This window comes from Pteronotus mesoamericanus, unplaced genomic scaffold, assembly GCF_021234165.1.
Source record: "Pteronotus mesoamericanus isolate MK-2021 breed Mesoamerican mustached bat unplaced genomic scaffold, CSHL_Meso_final scaffold_83, whole genome shotgun sequence".
Lineage (NCBI taxonomy): Eukaryota > Metazoa > Chordata > Mammalia > Chiroptera > Mormoopidae > Pteronotus > Pteronotus mesoamericanus.
In genome coordinates, this window is record NW_026555328.1 from 1,432,413 (window position 1) to 1,458,628 (window position 26,216).

The 26,216-nt window shown below is 38.5% G+C and overlaps 2 protein-coding genes across 2 annotated transcripts; both read right to left on the minus strand.

Annotated features, from left to right (window-relative positions):
* Positions 1-123: 123 nt before the first annotated feature.
* On the minus strand, positions 124-8,687 carry MS4A3 (membrane spanning 4-domains A3). The gene is made up of 6 exons (XM_054563702.1): positions 8,544-8,687; positions 7,760-7,897; positions 5,021-5,077; positions 2,311-2,481; positions 959-1,060; positions 124-430 (listed from the first exon to the last, which is right to left on the minus strand). Exons 1-6 carry the CDS (start codon positions 8,685-8,687, stop codon positions 380-382), a joined length of 663 nt encoding a protein of 220 aa, XP_054419677.1. The 3' UTR covers positions 124-379.
* A 6,163-nt stretch (positions 8,688-14,850) lies between these two features.
* Positions 14,851-20,136, minus strand: LOC129062677 (oocyte-secreted protein 2-like). The gene is made up of 4 exons (XM_054563703.1): positions 20,061-20,136; positions 17,232-17,410; positions 16,101-16,204; positions 14,851-14,965 (listed from the first exon to the last, which is right to left on the minus strand). Exons 1-4 carry the CDS (start codon positions 20,134-20,136, stop codon positions 14,851-14,853), a joined length of 474 nt encoding a protein of 157 aa, XP_054419678.1.
* Between the last annotated feature and the right edge of the window lie 6,080 nt (positions 20,137-26,216).

Genomic DNA, 26,216 nt, shown 5'->3' on the forward strand with positions numbered 1-26,216 from the left:
AAAAAGAATAAATCTGACTTTTCTTCTCATTGGATAGATGGAAGTTGGATTTTAGAGAGAATACTACATGAGATAGAGATTATTCTCCCTGCCTTCTTTAAACTTCATAAGGTAATGGCATTGTTAGGTAAAAAGAAAGAGAACCACTTTCTGGGAACAACATTGGAGGGATGATCATAGAAGTCACAAAGCCAGGAAGGCCAAAAGAAGCATGGAATTTATAATGAGGAAAGAAGGGATTGAATCAGATGTCCAGGTCTCTCACAATTGGTACCATGATAGTAGAAATGCATTTCAAAGCTCATGTTCTTTCAAGTCCTTGGCTGGAACTCTAACTCATGGAGATTTGAGGTTGAATTTCCTTGTGTTCAAATTTACTTTAATGAAGATGTGATTCTGATTCCACAGAATTGGGGGTTGAGGAAATTGCCTGAAAAATAAAACAACATCAGCCTCCAAGAAGAGGCTCATCACCTGCCTCTCCTTCCATCCCTTCCTCCTATCAATCATGATCATCACTGATAATATCCATTCACTGATTATTACTGTGTGAAAGTATTACATACACAGTCCTCACACAAACATCAGAAATGAATGGAAACATTCTCATTTTACAGTTAAGATACCAAAAATCTAAAAGGAATTGGTGATTTTTTCCCCCTGGGTATACAGTTAGAAAGTGACAAGTTACAAGAAAATAACAATTCTATTCGTATAAAAAATAGGCACTCTTAGTATGAAATGCATGCTTTCCTCTTGCATTTTTTTACATCAGAATTCTTTTCCAGCTTTCATTCCATCTCTAACATTCTAACATTCCTACTATCTGTTATTCCAGGAAGCCCACAAGTCATTATTGCATAGACATTTCTTTCCAACCTCAGAAGGCAGGGATGACCTCAAAGTCCAGAGGAAGGTGGCACACTATGGGAACTAGTAGTCATTTAAACACACCTACCTCTCTTCTACGGAAGAAGTTTGCTTTGCACCACTTGACTGAGATAGAGATGGTTATGCATAATTCCAGCAAGGTCAAGATCAGCATTAAAAGCACAAGGCCCTAGGGGATAGGATGCCTCATATCAAACCCAGTAGAGACATTCAGAGAAAAAAAATGTCAGCAGGAAATCAAACTACATTTCCCTCCCACAGAATAGAACAAAGTAAACCATAAGTTTGGTTTAATACACAGCCACGCACTAACTCTCTGTAAGAGACAGAACATCAATCTGAACACATGCAAATATTTTTCCCGGACAAAGGGAGATGTTGTATTTCTGTATCATGTGAAGTAGTCATGGGGAGAAGAAGATATAGAAGCAAAATTCTGACCCAGTCACTAACATCTCCCAATTGCAATAGCAGTAAACTAAGAAGGTGAGTAGAAAGCTTTTTAAAAAATGGACAAATATCACCCCTCCACAATTTCATTAACAGTGCTTCATAAAGCCTTCGGTATTGATACTATTCCTAAACACTAAAATACTAAGCAAAAATGTTAAACAAAAAATGTACTGGATTAGTGATCCTTCTCTTATTACTGAGGCACCCAGAAAAAAACAAATACAAAATTGCTCTGGAAGGAAAATACCATAAAATCCACAGAAAAAGCAGACCCATAGAAATATAAACTGAGGTCATGAAAAATAAAATAAACAAAATGGGGACACAAACTACCATGTGTAGCATCAGCAAACTGGAGGATTAGAAGTGTCAATAGATAATAGTTCATAAATCATCATGTGGAAAATGGACAAATTCAAGGAATATCTTAATTTCTAAGCTGACCTCAGAAGAGAGAGAATGCCTAAACAGAAAAAATAGAATTTGGAAAGGTTATTAAAGAACTTCTCCTCTGAAAATTCCACACTCACATTCAAAAGTGAAGTAATTCAAAACTTCAATGAGTCGTTATTTGAAAAATCCCAGACCACAGAGAAACTTGTATATCTTTCAAGTTGGTTTTTAAAAACAAGATGTGAAACAAAATTTTAAAAAATTTTAACTCTCTGGAGATTTTAGTAATAGGAGTAATAGAAATAATAAAATAACTCACTGTGGTAAACGCTATTTTAATTGCTTATCACATATTAATTTATTTAATCCTTGTACCAACACTGTGATTGATAGTATTACTGTCATATCAAAAATGAGAAAATTGAAACACAGAGAGGTTATCTACTGTGCCCTTCATTACTGAGCTAATGAATGGCAGAGCAAAGATTCAAATCAAGGCAGGATGGTAACCATACATTTTGGATTGTTTGTGATATTTTATAATGAATATAAGTTTTTTTTTTTAAAACATACAGTTGATGAGGCACCCATGTAAATGCATAAGTCTCGTGATGATGCAGTCTTAGGTGAAGACCAACAAGTCTTGAGTAACAGGATGTCACTTATTAAGTTTGCTGAGAGGAAAAAACAGCCTACTGATGCAATTGTAGCACTGGCAATGTTCACCCCAAAATTGTTTTTCATCTAGAAAGCAGTAAGAAGTTTCAGTTAATATAGGCAGCCCATACTCCCTTCCTTTGTCTACAATTCATTTAAATAAATATCAATTGAACATTGTTTACACAACCAGCAGTATCCTAAATGCTGGGCAAACATCAGTGAACAAAGATCCCCACCTTCAAGGAGCTTACATGCTTAGCAGCAATAACAAAAAAAAAAAAATTACATATACTAATAGGTAAATAATGTAGTATTTTTTTTAAGTAATTAAGTGTTATGGGATAATAGAGTGGAGTAAGGAGGATATGGAAGCCAGAGAGAGGAATGGAGGTTTGTGATACTCATTAGGAATAACATGTGGGGAGAGGCAATAAAGAGCTTGAGGGAGTTAGCCTTGAGGATATCTGGAGGGACATCCTTGCAGTCCAGGAAACACTCCTGTCAAAGCCCTGAGGCCACCGTGTTCCGGGTGTGTTCCAGGAAACAAGGGGGCAAGGTAGGTGGAGGGGAGTGATCAACAGAAACAGCATCAGAAAATGAAGATGGAGAGTGAACAGACAGCAGACTATGCAGGGCCCTTCACATCATGGATAAGACTCTAGTTCTTACTCTTAGAGAAATATAGAGCCTTTAAAGGATTTCGAGTAAAGGGGAAACACAATTAGATTTACATTTTGAAGGGAATATTAATGCTTCAGGTGAGACTAGTTCAGACAGGGCCGAAGGTAGAAGGGCAGAGCCTGATTAAGACCGACAGTGTGTGGAATGGAGGAAGTGTTATCAGTAGAAAGATGAGCAAAGGTCAAACTTACATACAGCTTGAAAACATGGCCAACAGGATTTGCTCACAAATTATATTCAAGATTGTTAAAGAGAGAAGAATTAGGGATAACCCTAGGGTTTTGGGCCGGAAATCTGGAAGCATAGAGTTCCCATTTGCTGATATGAGGAACACAGTGGATGGAGGTGGTTGCAGGAAGGCCAGGAGTTGGGTTTTGGACCTTTAGAATTCTAAGTGAAAGCAATTAAACAGGCAGTCTGATGCTCAAGAGAGGGCTCTCGGCTAGAAGTATTAATTTCAGGGTTGTGGGCAGATTCACGTCATTCTAAGCCATGACAATGAATGAGATTGCCAACGGAGTGAGTAGAGAAGGTGGCAAAGAATTACATGCTGGGGCACCCCAACATTAAAACGTCAGAGAGAAGAAAAGGAACTAGGAAAGGAGATTGAAAAGGAGAGATTAAAAAAAAAAAAAATGGAGGAAAACCAACCAATCAAGGTGTCCTGGAAGCCAAGTGAAGACATTATTGGAAGGAGTGAGTGACCAGCTGTGTGCTAGGTGCTACCCTTGGAGCATGTTAGAGGAAGACTGAGAAATCCTCAATGTAGAGATCTTCAGTAATCTTATAGGGAGCAGTTATAGGGATGTGATAGGGGAGAAAATGAAGCCTATTGGAGTGGGTTTTGTTGAAACTGGGTAAATAAAAATTGCAGACAGGATAAAGATAATTCCTTTAAGGGGTTTAGCTAAAAAGGAAAAACAAACTGTGGCTAGCAGAAAATAAGGTTGAGATTTTTTTTTTTCTTTTAAGAGAAGTAACTGGACCTTTATAGCTAATTAAGAAGGTCTAAGAGAAAGAGAATTGGATGATGCACTTGTGTGGTGGGGAAGGAATGGAAGCTAGGATTTGGAGAATATCACAAGAGAAGTCACTGATGGTAAAAGGTTAGAGGGAAGAAAATATATGGCTACAGATCTGGTCAATGAAGGAGATGTTAGAGGGGAATCTGAAAATTTTCTTCTAATGGCTTGAGTGTCTCAGGATAGGAAGCAAGGCCATCACCAGAGAGAGTGGAGATGAGAGAAAGGGATTGAGAATAGAATATAAAGGAGAAATAGCCATCTAGGAAGGAGGGAGAGTGAATGCACTAAGAAAGTAATTTAAAGGAGTAGACGATTTAGCAGGAACACATAATAGAGACTTAGTAATTCTTTAATGGATCACTAAAGATAGAATTGTTAGCTTTCAGTTGTGGAACTCACGGTGAGAGAGTGTACACTCAAAATAATCAGAATTGTTCAAATTTAACAACACAAATCAAGAAGCTTTTTTCCTAAGCTTTTCATCAAATATTCATACTAACCATCATATTCACAATTTATATGATTTTCTGATGATCTGCCATACGACTGCCTTAAGAAAATTAATTTTCTTGAGCATAGAAGAGACTCAGTGTCTCAGCTGGGTTTACCAACTTCTACTCTCCTTTTATTTTTTAAAGACTTTTTAAAAACAATTTTATTTGTTTACTTTTAGAGAGAGGGGAAGGGAGGGAGAAAGAGAGACATCAATTGATAGGTTGCCTCATGCATGCCCCCAACTGGGGACTTGACCTACAACCCAAGCAAGTGCCTTCACTGGGAATCAAACCAGCCACCTCTCAGGTCTCAGGCTGGTGCTCATCCCACTGAGCCACACCAGCCAGGGCTACTCTCCTATTATTAATTCATAAAATTTCTACTCCTGTGATCATAGAAAAAGAGAAAGAACTTCCACTTACCAACATTCTTGTGGGTTTTCTCTCGGCTGCAATGGATACAGATCCTGAACTAATAAACTGTTTGAAAAGAGAAATGAAGCAAATGAGAAAATATTAAGTCACCGCCATTGTTTTTTGTCCTCTCTTGGTATATCTAGCAACAGTCATATAACACTTCTTTTTGAAATTCACATCTTAGAACACAAAATTATACCTGATGTTGTTCATCATTTTATATTAATACAGCTTTAAGTTTAAATTTTGAGTAAATATATATTCTCATTTAGTTTTCTGTCTGACTTTCTATAGGTTTATGTGGGTGTGCATAATCTAAAAACATAATATATGTTTAATGTAATATAATTATTGGTATGCTTATATTTCTATTAAATGCAAATAATATTTATTTACATACACATGTACATGTAATATCATCCTCACATTCTTAACCAAGCTTCAAGGTTTTGATTTATCAAACTAGATGTTCTAAAAGATCCTTTGCAAATATTTAAGTGTCTATATCAATATAGCCACTGTTTTTAAAGGCTATTTTGATATGCTATTGCTTCCATGACTCTAATTTTGATACACTGAAATCTCAAAACCTCATTCTGTTTTTTTACCTCATAAAGCTCATAACCATTTACCAACAGTTTACAGCTCCTATGGTGTGAGGGAAAAGTTGCCAAAATCATGAAGAGTAAAAGCCTGCTACATAAAAATTCAACTATTGAGTTCTGGCTCAACATGAAAGAGCAGACTTTGAATCCTGTTTTAAATAACAAAGAGGTTATCCCAGGAAATGCCTGAGCTGCTATAGCTTCATGGTTAAGGACAATGCTCTGTGTTCTGGCCCCATATTTAGCTCATATTCATTCTGTTACCTTAGACAAATTATTGAACCCCTCTTTGCCTTGGTTTCTTTTTCTGTAAAATACAGGTGTACATATCCCCTGTTAATATTACTTACCTTGTACCTGCATTGGGAAACAATGAAATAACCACAGTCAGGGCTCAGGTACAGGCCAAGCAGGCAGAAAGCACTCAAATGATTAACAATAACTAAGGATTTTTACATACATTTTTTACATTTCTCAGAGACCCAAAGAGAAAGTCCTCATATCATTTCCACCATCCTAGTGAGGAAACGTATGGGTGAGATTTTAAAAATCTTTTCCAAAGTCACAGAGTTAGTAAGGATAAATAAGAGAAAGATTGGACAAATAGAAGGAATCACAGAGTCGATATACAGGGGGGTGGGGAGGGAGACAAGAGTTTAGTTAAAGGTGAGGCCAGATATGAAGGTCTCTGTGTCACATCTTGGACCGTAGACTTTGCTTTGTAGGTGATACACAGCTGGAGAGAAGCTTCCAGCAATGGGAATCCATTGGTCAGATTTGAATCTTAGTGTTGAAGATGCTAAAAGAGTAAAACTCTGGCTCCCTGACTATGGCTCTTTGGGGTTTTTTTGTTTTGTTTGGTTTTGTTTTGTTTTTTGACAAATGGACCTCACTTTCTGAAAAAAGAAAGCTCTTTTCTGATTGACTATTAAAAGGTTTTATTTATGGATATTTTTCCATTTAGGTAGTCAGGATTCATTATGCAAAGCAAATGTATACCTTGGATCTTCTAGAAAGTCAGATAACTCTTCCATCAAAATGATGATATTAACTATGTAAAAATTTCAGAAATATTAAATCCAAATTAAATGTTTTATACTATATCCATAAAGAGCATATAACCTTTTGTCAGCATATGAGATCTGATTTGGGCCAAGAAATTTTAGCCATATGAATAAGTTCTTTTTTTAAGAAAAAATTTTTATATACATTTTAGAGAGAAGATAAGAAAGAGAGAGAGAGGGAGGGAATCATTTATGTGGGAGAGAAACATCCATTGGTTGTCTGTCACATGCCCCCTGCTGGACCTGACTGGGAATTGAACCGGCAAACTTTTGGTTCTCAGGCCGCCGCTCAGTCCACTGGAAAACACCAGCGAGGGCTGAGCAAGTTCTTTTTAAAGGAGATCTAAAGTTCAGTGATTTTGAAAAATAAAAGCGTGAAAAAATTAGAGTGCAAGGCTTGTTATAATTTTTTTTCTTCTTCATTTATTTGACAAATACATGTTCTAGTCACTCTTTTCAACTAACACTCCCATCTTAGATTTCATGGTAGCATCTTGTTTCCAAGTTTAGTCCAAGATTGAACATGTATAAATTCTCAAAGTTCTAGCACCAGAATAAACAAGCAAAACAAGTTTATAAAAACAAACCCCAAAAAATCCATCAGGTAGGTGATAATTAAATTACAAAGCTGAATAAATTTTTTAAATCACCTAGATTTTAAAAAATCACCTAGCCTTAATAATTACATTTTCTCCCAATAGGGGAACTACTCTTCTGACTTTCAGACAGTAATCAGCAGGCAATTCTCTTCTCTCCCAAACCAGGACTCCCTTGGCTGCTCCACAAAGCAATTCACCACTACTCATTTGTCATTCTATTTTCTTAGTATCCGTAAGTGTAATTACATGAGTATTCAATTAACATCTGGGGCTTAATTCATACTCAACCAATATGATTTCTTTTAATGAGAAGATAAGGTGCTTTGTTTTTACAAACTAGTTTTGTGTCAAGAATTACCCATCAAACCCACAGAATGCACCTTTCAAATGACCGAAGAATATTCCTTCTGTAATCAAACACATTTCTAGCAGTGGTCTCTCAGAAATTATCTGTAGTCAGGGTATTTGAATACTCACAAATATAGCACCCAATAGCGGATAGCCCGTGTATATGGTAAAAAAAACGAATTTTTGGAAGATTTCGTACGAGTTTTGTAAAGCAGTCAGAAAAACACTCAGAGCCAGAATTATTGTTCCGTTCAGGATCTGGAGAGCCTGTAAGGGGGGGTGGAGGGGGGGAACCATAATGGTTATGTATTAGTATGTACCAAGAAGAAATCATTTACATTTTCCTCAGAAAGGAGATATCAGTGCTCGGAAAAGTCAAGCCTGAATTAATTGGGCAAGGTTTTCGTTCCCTGCTGTTCCCACCAATTCCACTGGCAACCCTTGGTCTTCCCCTCCCCGACCCCCGCGCTTGGGCTCCTCTCACACACTCCTTTGGGAAAGTAGCAGTAGCGGGCGAGTAAAGGAGATGGGGCTGATAACATAAGCTAATCAAACCGTCTTCCCCGCCTGCTCTGGGGCCCTTAAAAGACAAAGGCAGGCAGATTATTAGGCCGCAGTCTACTCAATTGTCCCTCAACCCAATTTTTAAATTTAAGTACAGAATAGGAGTTCACAGGGCTCAGCCTCCTGAGTGGAATCCACCATGTTGATAGGATGTTTTCTACCACAAGATTATGCCTCTGCAGTTCTCCTCCCGGGTCCAAGACACACCGCTGTCTTTTCTTAAAGGAGCAATGACATTGACTTGGGGATAAGTAACTCAGCAGTTCCTCCTTAAGGGCATAAATAAGGTTTTCCACACAGTAGTTATCTTCTCCATCTTAAGCCAATTTTTTAACTAAAGCTGACTTACCCCAAGGGCTTGTAGTTCCCCTTTTTGGTAATTTTGTGATCTCTCATCGGGCTGGTAGAGAGAATTAGTCACCGTCTCTGGTTCTACCTGGCTTCCTGGCAAGACAGAACTGGGGAGAGCCTCAGCAACTTCTTGGGAGGCCATGGGGCTGTTGCTTGCTGTTAATAGGAAAGAGATCCAAAGGCTTGATTCCCTCCCCCGCTTTTACCACTAGCTAATAATATTTTCAAAGAATTCAGTTCTGTCTCTATATTAAAATGACTCTCCATGAATGGGGCAGAATAATAGACTTTTTACATTGTTTAATTCTATTTTGTCTTGGAGTAGTAGATATCATCAAATCATTGCAGTAGGCCTGGACACTTAGCTTAATTTGGGAACAGTAAAGAGCAATTTTTTGCTGTTCTATATTACTTAGTCCCTGCTTCTCTTCAAGTCAATCCTGGACAACCAGACATGGTTTTATTGATCAGTGATCGCTTCTGTGAGGAAGGTGGCTTTTGTCATATTTCAGTAATAATAGGAATCATTTATTGAGTAGTTATTGTTATGTGCCAGGCACTGTCTAGTCACTGTGAATGTGTTAATATACAGAGTGGGGAAGAAGTAGGTTTACAGTTGCTTATATGAAAACTAATATAATAATAATAATACTACAAGAATAAACTTGCATACTCACAACTATAAACCTACTTTTGCCCCACCCTGTATTTAGTACTCCCATCAAATTTTGTTGCAATATTATCATTCCCATTTTAAAGATGAGAAAATTGAGACATAGAGACGTTGAGAAACTCACCCAAACTTATTCAGCCCATAAGTGAGTACAGATTCTAGCAGGAACAATTTAAGTTTCAACATTTTTTAAAAATCAAATTATATAGTGCTATATGGAAGATACTTTTCTGGTTACTAAAGAGTTTATGCATTATTATTTTTTCTCAACGTGTGGTTGCTTTTCATGTGCCCTCTACTGGGGACCTGGCCTGAAACCCAGGCATGTGCCCTGATATTATCTACATTATGGGAATCAAACTGGTGACCCTTTGGTTCACAAGCCAGCACTCAATCCACTGAGCCACACCAGCCAGGGCCAGTTTAAGCACTATTAAAGAGCCAAGGTCAAATCCAAATTTGGCCACTTACTAGTTGTATAATCCAGTAATGGGTACTTCAGTGTTCACATCAATAAAATGAAAAAAACAATTTCATATTAACATGACAAAGGGCAACTTTGATGATGTATAAAGCCACTAACCTACTAAAGAGTTGCTAAATATTGACATTTAACTTAAATCTGCCTTGTGTCAAAAAGGACTTAAAGTATTATATACAAGGATCACCAAACAACCGCCTCAATCATTGCAGCTAAAAAATATGTATCACTAAAATAAACACAGTATGTTCATTAAATCTTGAACAATATAATTTCCTGGTATGTAGTATCCTCCTAGACAAAATAATTACAAAGTGCTTAGATGCTTTTACCACTTAATGAGGTAGATTGTATGAGATTAACCATAGAGCCATTAAGCACTGATGAATTCTGGCAAAACTATTGACTTTGAGTTTAGAATAGTATCTTAATTTCTCCTTTTTTGCTGAAAATTATATGGTATATCCAGTTTTCTAATAACTTATTTTTGTCAACATAAATCTTTAACACTTCCTTTCAAGATAATGTTTACCTTTCTAGTTTTTTATTGTAGGGGGTATGTATCATGTTTAGTTAATGGCTAAGGAACTAAGAAAGTGAAGGACAGAACACATTTCGACTTTATCATAGTGGTCATTTCTATTTTACCTCTTATGAAAGTTTCTTATCAATAGTAGTTTTTATGCTAGCATTAAGTGTACGTGCTCTATTTAAGCATTGATAAATGTAAAATAACAAGAAGCCTTTACCTCCGATGTTCAATACTGTACCAGAATTCAAGAATAAAGGAAGATCCAAAAAAATTTACAACATTCTATTTTAAAGAAAGCCTAATGTATTCTGCACAAGATATATAATAATGATGGCCAAAAGTAGAAAATTTTTAAATTCCTCTCTCATCTATGTTGCAAAGCCCAGGCTTAAACTTTATTGTTTGGAAATACGTGTATATTTTAGGTAAAGTATCTAATGCACTAAAATGTAATCAATGTGCAGAGCTTGCTCCTTTGTGATCAGTTACTTGACTGTTTCTTCAGCCTCATCCCTCACCCCTCCTGATCTCAAAACTCAGTCCAGCCTTGTTTATTTCTTTCAGTCCTCTCAAGTGTCAAGCCCTCAAAAGTCTTGAACTTTTCTCAGTACTATTTCCTTCCTCCTGAAACACATTCCCCCTCAAACTCCACCTACGTCATTTCTGCTCGTATTTCTTTTTTTTTTTTTTTTTTGCTTCTATTTCTTGTTCCAAAAATCTGTTAAACAACATCTCAAAGTAAGAGACAGTGATTCCCGACACCAGTTTCCTAACCAACACTACGCCTGCAGACAACACAGTGACATCTGAGAGGACACCGATGTGGCTAGCACGCTCTTCAGTCCCTCAGCAAAACATGCTCACTGCCTCTTGTAAACCCTCTCCTTCCCTCCTCATTCTGCTTACCCCTCTGACCCTTGATTGACTGGATACTTACCTGTTTCTCCCTGACTTCTCATCATTGTAACTCCAGTCAGAGTGGGCACTCACCTCACTCAACTAATATGTGTTTAATAAATTAATGAACATTTGGTCCCATCTGATGTCACTGTTCCTCATGAGAAATACGTTTGCGGGGACTGGAGTCTCATACAGAGAAACTCCAGAACAGTTCTAGGAGGAAACCTATTCTAACCAAATTATTTAACTTGACTTAAAAAAAAAATACAAAAAACAAACAAAAATAAAAGCCTATAAGTATCAGGGAGAATTTTTAGCCTTCAGGTAAAATAAACTATGTTCTACAATATGGTGAATTTAGCATTTTTCTTAATAAAGGAAGTGTAGATGTTCTAATAACCCACCAGTTAGGTTCACTTATCTAGCTTGCAGTGTATGTTCTAAGTGTCCTACTCACATTAACTGATTTAGTTCTCACACATCCATATGAAAAGATGATACTGTTATGATCTTTTCCATTTTACAGGTGAGGAAGCTGAGCATCAGAGGAGCTAAAGTCACTCGCCCAACATCAGCAATCTGAGAAGCTAAGTACCAGGACCTGGCTGCCACTAGAACATCATCGACTTACACTGTGCCTTTGAGTTTATGCAGAAACTCACTCACCAAATTCCACACCTCAGGTGTGTCTGGACTGTCTCTCATTACCAGAGCTGGCATCCAAATTTGGGTGCAGTCACTTGGACTTAATATATCTAAGGGTATACATCTGTATGTATATGTGTCCACACCCACATTTTTCCAAATGAATAACTACGTAATTACATCAAATGTTTTTTACTATGGCACCAGACTAACCATCAAATTCTAAGAAAAAGCCATCCTTAGAGCTGAGTGTTCCAAATCTCTACATAGCAACCAAGCAGAAAATTCTGTAGACATCCTCAGTGGCCCATGGGTGATACCGTTAACAGACACAAAGACAGGAGAGAGGGGCTCTGTAGGGTTTACCTTGGAGGCTTCAGGCCTTGACAGACTTCTTTCCTCTCAAGCCTATCTTGCCTGGGTAGGAGACTCAGTAATGATCACTACAGTGTGTTTGCAAGAAAATGGCAGTCTCTCCTAACTCAGGCTTAACAGATCTCTGCCTAATGCAACACTTTACAAGAGGCAGTGAGCATGTTTTGCTGAGGGACTGAAGAGCGTGCTAGCCACATCGGTGTCCTCTCAGATGTCACTGTGTTGTCTGCAGGCATAGTGTTGGTTAGGAAACTGGCGTCGGGAATCACTGTCTCTTACTTTGAGATGTTGTTTAACAGATTTTTGGAACAAGAAATAGAAGCAAAAAAAAGAAAAGAAATATGAGCCGAAAATATAGGGAGAGGGGTAGGAAGGGGCCATGGAATGGAGGAAGAACAGTTAGCCAGAGCCATTGCAAATGGAATACTGCAGACAAAAGGGACAAGAAAGTGCCTTGAAAGAAAGAGAAAAAGAAATATGAGGAAGTGTGTCACAAGCATATGTTCACAATAGTCTTTCCTGTAAGTCAGCTGGGCAACTGCTTGGCTAGCTGGCTGCTGAGGAAGGAATAGATGAGTCACACACAATGACTATACTAGTCACTCAGCTTTTACTGAATGCAGGTTCACTAAAAGTAGAACATCAACATACATTAATGTGTCCTACTCACACTCTAACGATCTAAGAGAAATATAACACACACACAGAGCAATCAATGGGGGATCACAAACCTGAGTCCCACAGTCTCAGTCTGCAGGTCCAAGAGACACCACAGTGGGCGAGGGAGCTGTCCGCGTCTTCCAAGGAAGGCTCTCTGGAGCCAGGTGCACAGTAGGACAGATGAAGTCCTCAGTCCATCAGGGCAGAGCCTCTGGCAGCCAATGCCAAGGGAGATCAGTGTGGCATGGAGCAGCACACTGGCGCGTGGAGCTCAGCTGTCTCAGTAGTGGTCTGGAGCCTGCCTCAGTTATACCTTGAAAGCGGCAGACTCCACCCGTCTGGGTCCTTTAGTTAAGTGTCTTGGCACCCGTGTCGGCAAGTGGGGAATTTCCCCAGGAGCCTATCTATGGGTGGTCCGCCCTGCAGACATGGCTCTTCTGATCACATGTACAGATATCTTAGGTGTCTCTCCTTGCCAGGCATGTCTGCTCTGACCATGTGTGTGGATATCTTAGATGAGTCTCCTTACCAGATGTGTCTCCTCTTACTTAGGTAGTTTCCCTCTTGAATCAGTGTCGTGGCTGACTGGCAGCCGTCTTGGTTGATATGGGTGACTCCACTTTATTTTATATACTTTATCCTATCTTGATAGGACCGATGCCATTTTATAGGTCCTGCTCTCCACAAAGGGAAAAGAAGTATTCCTTTGAACATACTTGTTTTAAAATTTAGAACTGTAGAAAGAGCAGTGCACGGAAGTTACTAAAACTCCAAGACTTCAGTTATCTCATTTGTAAATTTAAGCTCATAGTACCCACCTTATTTAGTGACAGAATGGATGTAAAGGTCAACTAAGGTCTTTAATAGTAATGGATAACTCTTCAGATTATTAGAATTAAATAAGTTGTCACAGCACACTGGTGGTATTGTCTGACATTCATTTTAAGCCTTCCAGAGTTGTCACCATTACCTGAGTCTTAACTGCCAAAGTCTGTGCCCATTGTGGCAATGTTTAAATTCTTTGTTTGACAAGTAAATAGCTGTAAGCAACATTTCGTTGAATATGATAAGATAGCAGCACTTTAAATTACTTTTAAAACTTAATGAAAAATATCTTAGCAAAATCTGTTTCCCAAAGGATGTAGCACCCAAAATGGACATTTCAGTAAGACTTACATTCAGGAATGTAAGAAATATCCCCAAAGTCAAGAGTGACTTTTTTTTTTTTTTTTTTGGTGTATTATTGGGCAGACTCCCTCTTTAGTGAAAAGAAGAGAGCGCAAATAGCCGGCAATGGGGGTCACATAATGAATTGCTTGTAGGTGGGAGGACAACGCAATGCTTGACCATCACACTCTGTCACTTATTTTAAGTCTAGAAGAATCATATCAGGAAAGAAGGAAAATATGGCATCAAATTTCAGTGAAGGGAGTGGTTCTTAAATTCTAGAATATAGATTTTATTTCTTCTGCAATAATTACTCAAATATGATGGATATTATTTTTAGGACTCCCCTTTACTGATTGATTAGGAGAGCACACTCACGTTAAAGCATTTTCATATAAACAGATTTGTATCTCCTGGGAGTTAGTATATTTAATTTTAAGCTCTGCACAAATTTTAGTCTCTGGCAAACTTCCACACCTATCTCTGTTTTTCATTCTTACTGAAAAAAAAAATACTTAGAACAATTTTCAGAGGTTCATATGAAATAAAAATCAAACTATTGTCATTGAGGACATATTGCTGAACTCATATATAGAACTGAAAATAGAATTTAAATGAGTAATATCAAGTACCTAATAGTTAACATAAAATTAATAAGCCATACCCTGAATAAATAATACTATTTGAAAGTACACCTTTACTGAATCAGGACAATCAGCAAATTAAGGTTTTTGTTGTCTTTTTTTTAAGGAACAAGATACGTAAGGAAAGATTTATACCAATTATTTTTTGTACAAAAAAAAGCAATATTTTCCAACACAACTCATGATGCCAATTTCAAGTTTTCATTTTTTATTAAGGAAGGAGTCAGTTTAATTCAAACATAGTAATCCTAACTCTTTTGCTGTTGCCTCGAAGTCAGCAATAAAGGGACTGAGATTCGATTTTATTTCATCTGTAGAAACTGGTGTAAGCCACACTGATTTCCTAAAGGAAAGAAAAGCAGAAAGCAGTTTAGTGTTTTAACAGTGCAGAACAGGGCCTGTGCCTCCTGGGTGAAGATGGCACAGTGTTTGCGTTAGCACAATACCAAAGTGCCCGGACTTAGACAAATAGGTCCTAACAATGGCAAATAAAAACTGTCAAAAGCTTAATCTGACCCACTGCAGTGCATGGGTAGCACTGAATTCCTCAGCCTTTGTTTTGTCCTATTAAAAGTAAGTTAAAGGGAAGATCAGAGGTGTCAACAAGGTACATGTACTTAATGCCACTAAACTATAAACTTAAGATAAAATTTACCATTTTAGCCATTCTATGTCTATTTTACCACACACAAAAAAATTCTCTGCCGCGCACCCGCCCGCCCCCACAGTACTCTGATCATGCTAAAAGATACTGCACATTAGCTCTGAGTTCTAAGTTCTTATTTTTGTGTCAACTATTTTAATATATTAAACAGGGATAGAATTCTCCTGTGGTTTTCAGGTGGTTTCCAGATTTGTCATTCAAATTTATAACAACTCGATGTACATATTTCACTGAGCTGGTTAAAGTGTATCAGGGTTCTGTTCCATTGGTCTCAAAGTTCAACGTGGGTCCTTTTAGGATTCAATGTCTGTTTCACAAAATTGCAAGCAAAATACATTTGTGTATTTTGTATTGCAGAAGAGCTGATAAGCTCTTTCTTTCGTGTGTCTCTACAATTTAGTGTTAAAATGAAATATTGCTTTTCTCTTACTTTTTTAGCCATTTACTCTCTTAACATGGAAATGTATCAGAAAATAACACATTTTTTATTAATAGCTTTGAAAGATAATATCATGCTTGATTCTTTTACTTACTAAAGTGATTCTGTGTATTTAATGACTCTGCTTTGTAGTTCAGTTACTATAAAATAAACTAGTTCTACTAGACTGCATGTTTCGATTCTAAAATGGGTGTTATTTTTACAAAATACAAGCATACTTACTAAAATATTTTTGTAAATGCTAATTTAGTGTGTGTTTGGAGATAAGCCTATGAGTGAATCATATGGTCTCCAAAATATGTGCCTCTGCAGAGCTTTCTAATAAATAAAGGTGAAGCAAAGGCATTCAAAAATGGTCTGAGCTATTGGACTCACCTAGAGACAGAACACTGCAGAGGGACCATTTGACAACTCCAATGTAGGCCCCTCGGGTTATAGTACAGCTCACTTTGCAAAATGAGAGTATGTTCTGAAACAACCTAGAAGAGCACAAAGTTTAAGTAGAAGGTATTTCTAGTAAGAGAGGAGGCATACACACATTGGAACAGGAAGTAGAAGTCATTCAAGCTCACTGAAGTGGCTATTGTCACTTTTAGGAACCCATGAAGGTCTGACAACCCACTGGGACAAGAGAGATTATTATCTGGAAGCACAGATAAGTGTTTGGGGCGGGGTGGGGTTGGGGAATCCGAATGGTACCTAGAAGTGACTTAAATGCCACTGAGAGCCACCTTCGTTGTTTATTAAAGGAAAGGTTTTCAACAGTTCTTTTGAGAAAGATAATTTGGAGGTCAAACAATAGAGTGGTTCAAAGCATAAGCTTTAGAGGATGGCCATCCTGGTTTGACCTCTCAAATATCACCCACCAGCTGGGCATCCCCAGGCCAATTATTAAAGCGCCTTCTGAAGCTCCAGCTCCCTTGTTTCTAAAATGGAGACAAGACCGTATTCATAGATGACTGTTCCAATTAGTAATTGGCATGAAATATTTTTGTAGTATGACTATCCAGTGTTTAAATTTGAAAATGTATTTTAAAAAAATAATACATCAGGTTAACAATGCAGTTGATTTGTACCAGCAAAATAGCTGACAGATTTTATTCCAGTGAAAATCTACACCCCCTATTGACACATGTCTTCATAGAACATGGGCAGGTTCAAATGATCTAAAGCTGAATATGATAAACCTACTCAGGACTGGGGACCTTCCACCTTACGAGCTCTCAATGAAATTTAAAACTGTCTGCTAAGCTGTAGTGAAATACAATAGTAGCCTGAAGTTAACCTAAGGTCAGTTCTCTAACCACTCTTAATCTGTGCTACGAGGTCCTGTGCACCTAGATGGCCCGATATTCATCGAATGGTAAGTAGGAACAGTGTTGTTATCTATTCCTAAACCATTATAAGCGGGAGCAAAATTTGTTCTTAAAAAACAATTTTAGCACCAGGTATAAAGGCCTGGAAAATTATTTATAAATTATTTTTACAAATAATCACTATTCTCACCTGTGTCCTGATACCACAATCAGAAATGGGATATATAAAATGATATGCATATGTTTCTATCCAGGTCACAGGACAGCCCAATCCCAGGTATAATTCCTCAGCCAATATATACTGATGTCCGCAGTATGTATATGGGGTAACTTGGACCATCATCCAATCCAAAGAACAAGCTATTTTCACTGCAGAAAGAATCATAAGACAAAGTGTCAAAGGTGTATTTATCTTAAGGAAAAGCTTAAAGGATATTCAGTTCTGACCTTTGTAATAAATAAAAGATAATCAATTGATCCTCAATCATTCAGAAAACGGTAAACAAAACTTACAATATAGAAAGGGTTTTCATATTACCATTATTTTCCAAAATACCTACATAATTATATCCCCAAATAATTACATGTCAGTAATTTCACAGGGAAGAAAATCAACATACCAAAATAAGAAACACCATTTTCATATAGCCCCCTCCTCCTCTTAAAGAAGTTAGATTACAAAAAGGGTGACATTTTTAGGACTACACATAAGAGACAGAAATAAATTGCAATACATTGGAAAAAGAATGGTGTATTCCCAGAAATATTTTGAAGAAGGAGAAGGATAAAAGGCAGTATTAGTAGAAGCCACATCTCTTTTGGGAAAACTCCCAAGCCAGTAAAAGGGACTAGTTGTCCTTGGAAGACATTCAAGGTATTCGTAAACACTTCGGAGAAGTGGAATCTTCCCAGAATGAAAAAAAAAAAAGTATTTACATGTTAATAAGCAGGAAACCTTGAACACCATCTGAGCCTGGAAGTTCATGGCCTTTACAATTAATCATCATCAAGAAAGCAAGAAAATTCAGGGAGATGTTATGGGGAAAAAAATGGGATTGGAGAAGGCAGGTGTTCTGCATCAGTGACCCTATCCTCCAAAGCACCTTTCTCCATGTGTGTGAAAACTTATTCTAACATCACCTAGATAAGGTTATTGAGATGATTCCTCCTACAGGGGAAAAAAAAAGGCTTCAGCAGTTGGGTTTAAAGATAGGCTCAAAAGGATAAATGGGCATGGACACACAGGAAGTCCATGCTTCTGGGTTCACCACTTCCTTTCACATGTCAGAGTCAAGTCTCCATTTGACATTCTGAGGTTGTCTCAAATAGCCAAGATATGAGTTGAAAAAAAGCCTGAGAAACACACATAGCTGCTGCATCACTAACTGGAGCGGAATCTTCCTGGCACCCAAGCATCATGTACCACAGCCAGGCCTGAACGCCCCACTCACCCCGTCCCAGGGTTCTCTCCTGACTCACAAGCCACTGTCCTTTCTCCACATGTGCCTAGTTGAAATTTTTGAAATGTCGCTAATAATTAACTACTACATGTGAGTGCTGGTATTCAAGGATTCTGAAAGATTCATCTTGGGTACAACGGAAAGATTAGGAACTATATGAAGTCCTTGCTAACAAAGGATTTACAGGTCAAATGAATAAAGGAGAAAATCATGAGATGTGGTGCATATACACAATAGAATATTGCTCAGCCATAGAAGACAATGGAACTTTACCATTTGCAACGACATAAATGGACCTAGAGGATATTTTGCTAAGTGAAATAAGTCAGACAGAGAAAGACAAATACCATATGATTTCACTTATATGTGTAATCTAAAAAAAAAAAAAACAACAACAGAATAAACAAAATAGAAACAAACTCATAGATACAGAGAACAAACTGGGGGTCACCAGGTGGGAGGATGGGTGGGGGATGGGTGAAAAAGGTGAAGGGATTGAGAATTACAAATTGCTAGTATTAAAAAAAACAGGCATGGAGTGTAAAGTACAGCATAGGGAATATAGTCAATAACACTGTAAAAACTATGTATGGTGTCAGATGGGTACTAGATTTATTGGGTAATCACCTCACAAACTATATAAATGTCTAATCACTGTGTTATAAACCTAAAACTAATACTATATGTCAATTGAAATTTTAAAATAAATTGTTTTGCAAAGTAAATTTTTAAAAAAATCATTGGTCCTATTCACAGGACCTCATGGAATTGTAGCTTGCCATAAGAACATAGAGGATGTTTTCTGTGTCTCCCATGCACTGGGCAATTGGAAAATGTGATGTAGCCTTTACTCCCCCCGCCCCCCAAAAAAGGCTCAGAAACATACAAAATATAGTGATCTTCTAAAAACATAAAGAACACAAAAAGTAATATTGAAATACTGCCTTGGAGCAGTTGACATCAAGTTGGGCCTTGATGCGGGAAAACATATGGAAAACACACAAAAAAAGAAATGGAGAATATTCCAGGGAAGACAGAAAAATATTGGGATCAGCTTATGGGCAGACCAAATATTGATTTAGCTTTATCTTCCTGGCTTTGTAGAACCATTGATGAATCTAACATGAGTGAAGTTCAGACAGTATTTTGAAAGAATAATAGAGTAGTATTATCACCAAGGGAAATATGAAGAGTCTAGAAGCAGAAAGTTCAATTAAGATACAACCGAGTATCTTACAGTACGCTGCAATCAATTATATTACAACGGCTGTGGGTTTGAAAACTCAGACAGACATGTATAGCTAAGGACTATTTCTGACGAACCTACCAATGAAGATCAAGATAGAGAGAAGACCACAATGAAGGAAAAAGAAGAATTTCAGCCATTTAGGTAAAAAGAGAAAATGTGTCCTCAACATATTGACTCAAGTCTAGTTGGCCCAGATATTTCTCTTAGCAAATTGTAAGATTATATTTCGCTTAGAGGAGAGCGCCTGCGTGGAAAGCCATCGTTACGGGTAACCCTTCTGAGGACGCATTCTCTAAAACTGGACATTTACCAAGCACGTTGTCAGCACAAGGCCACATCGAAGCAGCAAGGAGAGCCAAGACCTCTAAAGCCACAGAAACCTTCATCTTGGTGGACCCTCCGAACAGGCCTTCTCAGGAGATAGGAAAGGGTAACTGGCTTAAGTGATTTTATATGGCCTCCCATGCTCAGCTGCCTTTATTTTCCTACTTATTTGGATAATCCATGTGGTTTTCTTACTGTATCAGCCTCCTAGAAGCTCAGACTCTCCTGATGTCCCAAACACTGAAGTTCAGAGAGGCATCTCAGGCAGAAAGTGCTGTTGGGCCTCTGTGTCCGCATGAGAGGCCTGTGTAAGTCGCCTGGGAGGCTGGCATGGCGCCCTACACTGCCAACGGATGTTGAGTTGCAGGAAACTATTTTCACTAAGTAATTTTTGAGTGTTACCTAGTAGGCTGAACAGCCTAAATCATACGTATTTGAAATCAGGAGACCACTTTTTCACTTCTGTGGATTTGGCTGGAAAAACCAGCAGCACAGACAATAAAGTGACTTGATTGGCACTATAAACCCCAAAGAGGAAAAGCCCTTGGTTCACTTTCTTCTGCCAATGAGGGGTACTTAGGTAGAAAATAAATGAGCGGTACCAAATTTATGGATCGCAGATGTAATAATAAAAGATGCTGTTTGTACTGCAGAAAGAGAAGCAGGTGAAGACCGAAACGAGTGTTCCGTCTAACATCGAGGCACCCGCAGGTCTGCAATCCTTGGGAAGACTCTAGGGGAGAACCTGTTTTCTTCTGGCCTTCTAAAGGCCACCCACACTCCTTGGCTGTAGCCCCCTCCCTTGTGGCCCCATCTGTGCTTCCGTCATCACCTCTGATCCTTCTCTCGTCCTCTAAGGATCCTCCCTTCTACATTTTGTATTACATTAGACCCACCAAGATAATCCAAGGTAACCTTCCCATCTCAAGACCCTTAATCACACCTGCAGAAGCCCCTTTTGTCATGTAAGGTAATGCAGTCACAGGGTCAGGGATTAGGTTGTGGACATTTCTTTTTCTACCACAATTGCCCACCCAAATCCAATCACCCGGCCCCTGACCTAGGTCTTGCCGAATGACGACGGAGGAGTTAATCTATGCTGGGGGACAGAAGGAGGGTCACGTAACAGCAGTTAAAACCCTAACATGAACAAAAAATCAAACACACTCAAGTGTAGCAGTAGGACTGGAAGCATATTATACTGGAAAATAAGCACGCATGATATAAGATTTGTTAGAGGATTTCCACAATTATGCAGCTCTGAGGATTATAAGAAGGAGAAATTCCTTAGCTTTCCGCTGCAGTCAGTCAAGATGATGTGAAAGCCTGGAGAATGATGCCCTATCGCTGGTTTTAGCAGAGTCAAGGGCGCAAACTCCGTAGGTTTCTGGGAAGAAAAAAGAGCATCTTGAACACTTCTACTGCTGTTCTTCTTTGCAGAATTAAATAAAATACTTTAAAGGTGAATGAGGTGCACCAGTATTGATATCCAATATTGATATTAATCAATATCAATTCCAATATTAGTAAGTTGGCATACTGGAGAAAACTAAAGTTTCCTTTTCAAATAGTTGAAGGAAATTATGAAAACAACTTACTTCTGAGGGTGTTCCATGTGACTGGCACTGTTCCGATGCTTTAAATGTTCTATCTTATTCCAGCCTCACCATGTGCCCGTGAGAGAAGGGTGTGAACGGATAGTTCAACTTAAGCACAGAAAGCTCAAGTGCCTCACTCAAGGTAATTCCGTATATACTGAATCAATGGCAGATAAATTTCAACCTGCAGAGAGCCTGAGTGTGGAGGCGAAGCCGTGAGAATCCACTCATTCTCTCTACGGTCTGTTACAACCATCAGTCACCATACTCGCAGTCAAAGAAAGCGCACATCTTCTCAGCCCTGAAGCCCAGAAACCTCCCTCCCAACCTAAGCAACTGACCCTAGATTGTTACATGTGACTGAGTTTATGTTCTCTGTCCTATAACAAGCATGGGTGTAAGTGTTAGGAGAAGGACAATGACGAAGGAGACTCTACCAAAACTTAAGACCCTTCTGACTTGTTCATAAAATATGAAAATATGTTGGAATCACTGTATTGGATCATCATAAGGGAAGATCAAGGTGGCAGCCACACAGGAACAAAACCATGAACCTGACTGGAAACACATAGAACTAGCTACCAGTTTACATCCAGGACAAAGCCTATTTCAGAAGGCCTTAAGGGAACTATTCACACAACAGTTTTTAAAAGGCCATCACACCTTTTTAAACCACAACCACTCTTCCATATTCTCTCGTATTAATGTCAAGCAATAGACCCAGGGCCGACCAAATCAAAGAAATAAGGAGGAGGAATCTTCTTTGCACAGAGGCATTCATCTCATCTGCTGCAGGGTCGGAATCCCATTAAGGAAATGAAAATGCGATGGTTAGCGTTGCCACATTCAGCTGTCTGCAATGACTTGTCTGCCCAAGGGCCGAGAGCAAGACTCTGCACACCTCACTAGGTAGGGCTCAGGTGTTAAGAAATCGGCCGCTGCAGCCTGCATCTGCCTATTATTTCTTATGACCACTGTTTTGCCTCACGGGACATTCCCTGACCCATTGCTGCAATTGCCTCTTGGGCCGAGCACGTACAGGGACGGAGACCACAGGGTCAGGCTCCGGGTCTTTCCTGCCTCTGCAACATGAGCAACCCATTTAAAGCCAGACCCCTGCAGGGCCCTCCCCTCTGTTCTCAGCGCCAGAGTCCCCGATACCAGACCAGCTGGGAAACTCTCCCTCCAAATATTATGGTTTTCCCACCGGTGATATCATTAACCCACCATCTCAACATACTTACCACCTTTACGGATAATGATCTTCTGTGTTATTTTTAGAGATTTTACCAATGTTTTAGTAAACAAGAGCCATTCAAGAAGCAATCCAAACCCCCACCAAAAAAAGCTGCAAAACTCATACAAACCACAATTCCAAAATCAACCTCCTTCCTCACCAGAAAAAAAAAAAAAAAAATATGTGTGTGGATGAATGTAGACAGATAGATACAAAAATACATATTTTCTAGGTCTTGTACATTTGAAGAGGCTCAAGCCAGGTGCACTGTAACACTATCCCATAGCACCTAATGACTTCAGTCCAGGAAGGGAGTATTTTTCTGTAGAAAATTATATATGAATTAGGAACATCTGTGATTTGGCACTTCAGTTATACCATTCAATCAATTAACAAGTATATATTGAGAGATCACTATGAGCAAAAATATTGTTTTATGCCTAAGGAGTACATTAATTTTTCTTTTAAAAAAAACAAAAATCTCTTCCTTTCTTTACCTTACATCCTTATCAATAAGAAAGAAACAAAAAGTAAAGTATGTAGTATGTGTTTAGTGCTAAGAAGGAAAAATAAGAAAGAAAGGGAGTGTATACAATGTTGATGCATGTGAATTTTTAGATGAGGTAGGAAGACAGATTCAAAGAGAAGACAGTTTTGAAGAAAGTAAGCAAGTAGCCTTATGTATATCTAGACAGAGGGAACAGCAAGGGAAAAGTTTGTGAGACAGAATGAGGCATCTCAAATAATGCCATTTAAAGTATTTAAAGATTTGCTCCCACAAAACAATAGCACACGTTGCACTGAAAAAAAAAAACAAAACCAGTCACTGTTCATGCACATGGATAACGGCGTTGTGACTGACTGTGGGGGAGGGGTGAAGTGGAAGAGAGTGAGCTGAGGGGGAATCAATGGGGATGGGAAAAAATAAAATAAATTAATTAATCAATTTTTTTTAAAAAGATAGCCATTAAATACATTAGCTAATTGCCTATGATGGAGGAGGGACTGATCAATTAAATCAAGAGAGGGGACTTGCATTGGCTAATAATAACAATATGGGGTTAACCCGACCCTTCAAAACACTTTAAAAAGCATAACTCTACCAGTTTGATTTTGTCTAAAATTGGAAGTAGATGAAGCTAGTTCTTCTAGGTTCTCCCAGATAGATAAGAGACATCAAATCTGAAAAATTAACTCTAACAGTAAATAATTGGTGTCTCTGCATCCCTAGAACGACCTCACGTGGGTAGCCCCTAAAAGTGAAGTGGCTCTTGAACTTTACCATGCATCAGACTCACCTGGGGAGCCTGTGAAAACACAGATTGTTGGGATCCACGCCCAGGGGAAGAACCCAAGAATTTACATTGCTAACAAGTTCCCAGGCAATGCTGCTACCCTGGGGAGCACGCTTTGAGAACCAGGTACTTCAAAAGTCCTACAGATATTCTAAAGGTGACTCACAAAATGCTTTTATTTGTTTCATACAATAACATCCTGCACTTCAGACCTCAGGAGTGTGTTGAGGGCTTTCTCTGGATTCTCCAGACTCATGAGTAATCATATCCATCTAAGTGTGGCATTAGGTATAAACCCACTTCAAGCTTCTCAGATCCTCTCAACTCCCAGTTGCTTTAGGTGTTTATAACCTGCGATCTAGCATAAAGAAAGCCTTTGTGAAGTTACCTTCTTATACGTCTTTGATCTAGACATGTTCTGGGCAAGAGCCAGGTATGAGTGAACTTTGGCGGATAGTAGTTTGAAAGGCTAGTTTCTTGATGACCCTGACACGGGGCTTTCTAGCAAGTTGCTTAGGTTTGATTGTTCTTTCCTAAAAACTGGGAATGGGTGGTCCCAGTTAGCCTCCTTGGGTCCTGTTACTATTGTTGAGTAAGTGATGTGTTCACATCCTCTTCTCTAGAAAACAGTCTGAGGGTTCTCAAATTTAACAGGTCTTTGCTCTTATCTCCCATTGCCTCCCATTAAGTCATCTTTTTCCCATCTGTTCCTCCCTGGCAGCGAGAGAACGCAGCAGTGAACAAATCTCTACCTTTGCGGATGCTGTCTTCTAGTGGCAGAGTCAGAATTAGAAAATGCACAGCCCCGGGTTTTATTATCTATTTCGTTTAAGTGATTCAGCAAAGACAGTAACAATGATATGGGAAAGATGGCTAACTTGGATGGGGAGCTCAAAGTAGGTCCTCCTGGGGAGGTGACAGGAAGCAAGGCAAGAAAGATAAGACTCGTCGGTGCAAATGTCCGTTTGAAGAGCATTCCCAACAGAAGGAAGAGTTTGGCTTGTTCAGAGAACAGAAACATGGTCATTGTCCTTACATCAATGGCCATCAGTAAGGAGGCAGCAACTCACTCAGGGCCAAATATGTATGTCCCAAAAAAGAAAGATTGCAAGTCACAGTCCTGTCTTCCAGACTTGGCTGCTTGTCTAGTGACAGAACACTGAGAAAATGATCAGCTGAATTACAACAATCCAGCAAGAAATGATGAGTGTCTGTCTGAATTATAATGATTGAGATCAGGAAGAGGAGGCAAGTTCAAGAAGTTTTCAGAGTAGAATCAAATATTATGTGATTACAATTGACAGAATTTATAACCGTGAGCAACTAACCTCATCACTCATACCTCCATCTTTAACACAAAAAGACTACCCTTCCAAGAGATTTGACCAGGTAGGTGTAAGACGTAAACCACCAATTGCTTTCATAACTTAATTTGTTTGTAAATATCAACTTTCCAGGTTGATGAAGAAATGGGAGTGAGTGTAGTTGTAAATGGTTAAATGTGATACATGCATGTATGAGTGTAGGACCTGTATTCACCAGGTCTGAAATGGTGCATCACACCACACTTCCCTTTTAGCAATATTATCCCCACAAAAAAAGGGTTTATTGTGCCATTAATGTTTCCTATACATATTAAAATGAAAATTAATAAAGCTTTATATTTCCATATGGGTACAACCCATAATCACCTCACAGACCACAAAATATACCTGCAAAGGGCTGAAAAGTCTAAAAGAGAAACAAGTGTCAATTTGTGTTTTTTTTTCATTCCTGCTTTTTTTAACTTACCTCTTCTTGCACACAAGTGCAAAGGTAAATAGACCAGGCCCCAAGCCTTAGGATGAAATTAGTTAAGACAATGAGTTGGACTATGTAAAAAAAGGGAAAAGCCCTGAAAGTACCCGTGGGATATGTGTGTCCCTTCATTTTCGCAACAGACTGAAAAATTAATAATTATACCCATCTTATAAAACAATGATAAAATTGATCTTTCAGCTATACAAAAAGAT

Bases quoted from the DNA above. Each gene is read 5' to 3' on its own strand.
- LOC129062677 (XM_054563703.1), bottom strand. From the start codon at position 20,136: ATGAAGGTTTCTGTGGCTTTAGAGGTCTTGGCTCTCCTTGCTGCTTCG. The intron at 17,411-20,060 runs GTAAATGTCCAG...TTCTTTCTGCAG, and splicing joins TTGTGCTGACAACGTGCTTG to TGAAAATAGCTTGTTCTTTG. The intron at 16,205-17,231 runs GTGAGAATAGTG...GTGCTCTTCTAG, and splicing joins ATTGTGGTATCAGGACACAG to GTTGTTTCAGAACATACTCT.
- MS4A3 (XM_054563702.1), bottom strand. From the start codon at position 8,687: ATGGCCTCCCAAGAAGTTGCTGAGGCTCTCCCCAGTTCTGTCTTGCCA. The intron at 2,482-5,020 runs GTAAGTGGAAGT...ACTGCTTTCTAG, and splicing joins GAAAACCCACAAGAATGTTG to ATGAAAAACAATTTTGGGGT. The intron at 431-958 runs GTAGGTGTGTTT...TTTATTTTTCAG, and splicing joins ACTTCTTCCGTAGAAGAGAG to GCAATTTCCTCAACCCCCAA.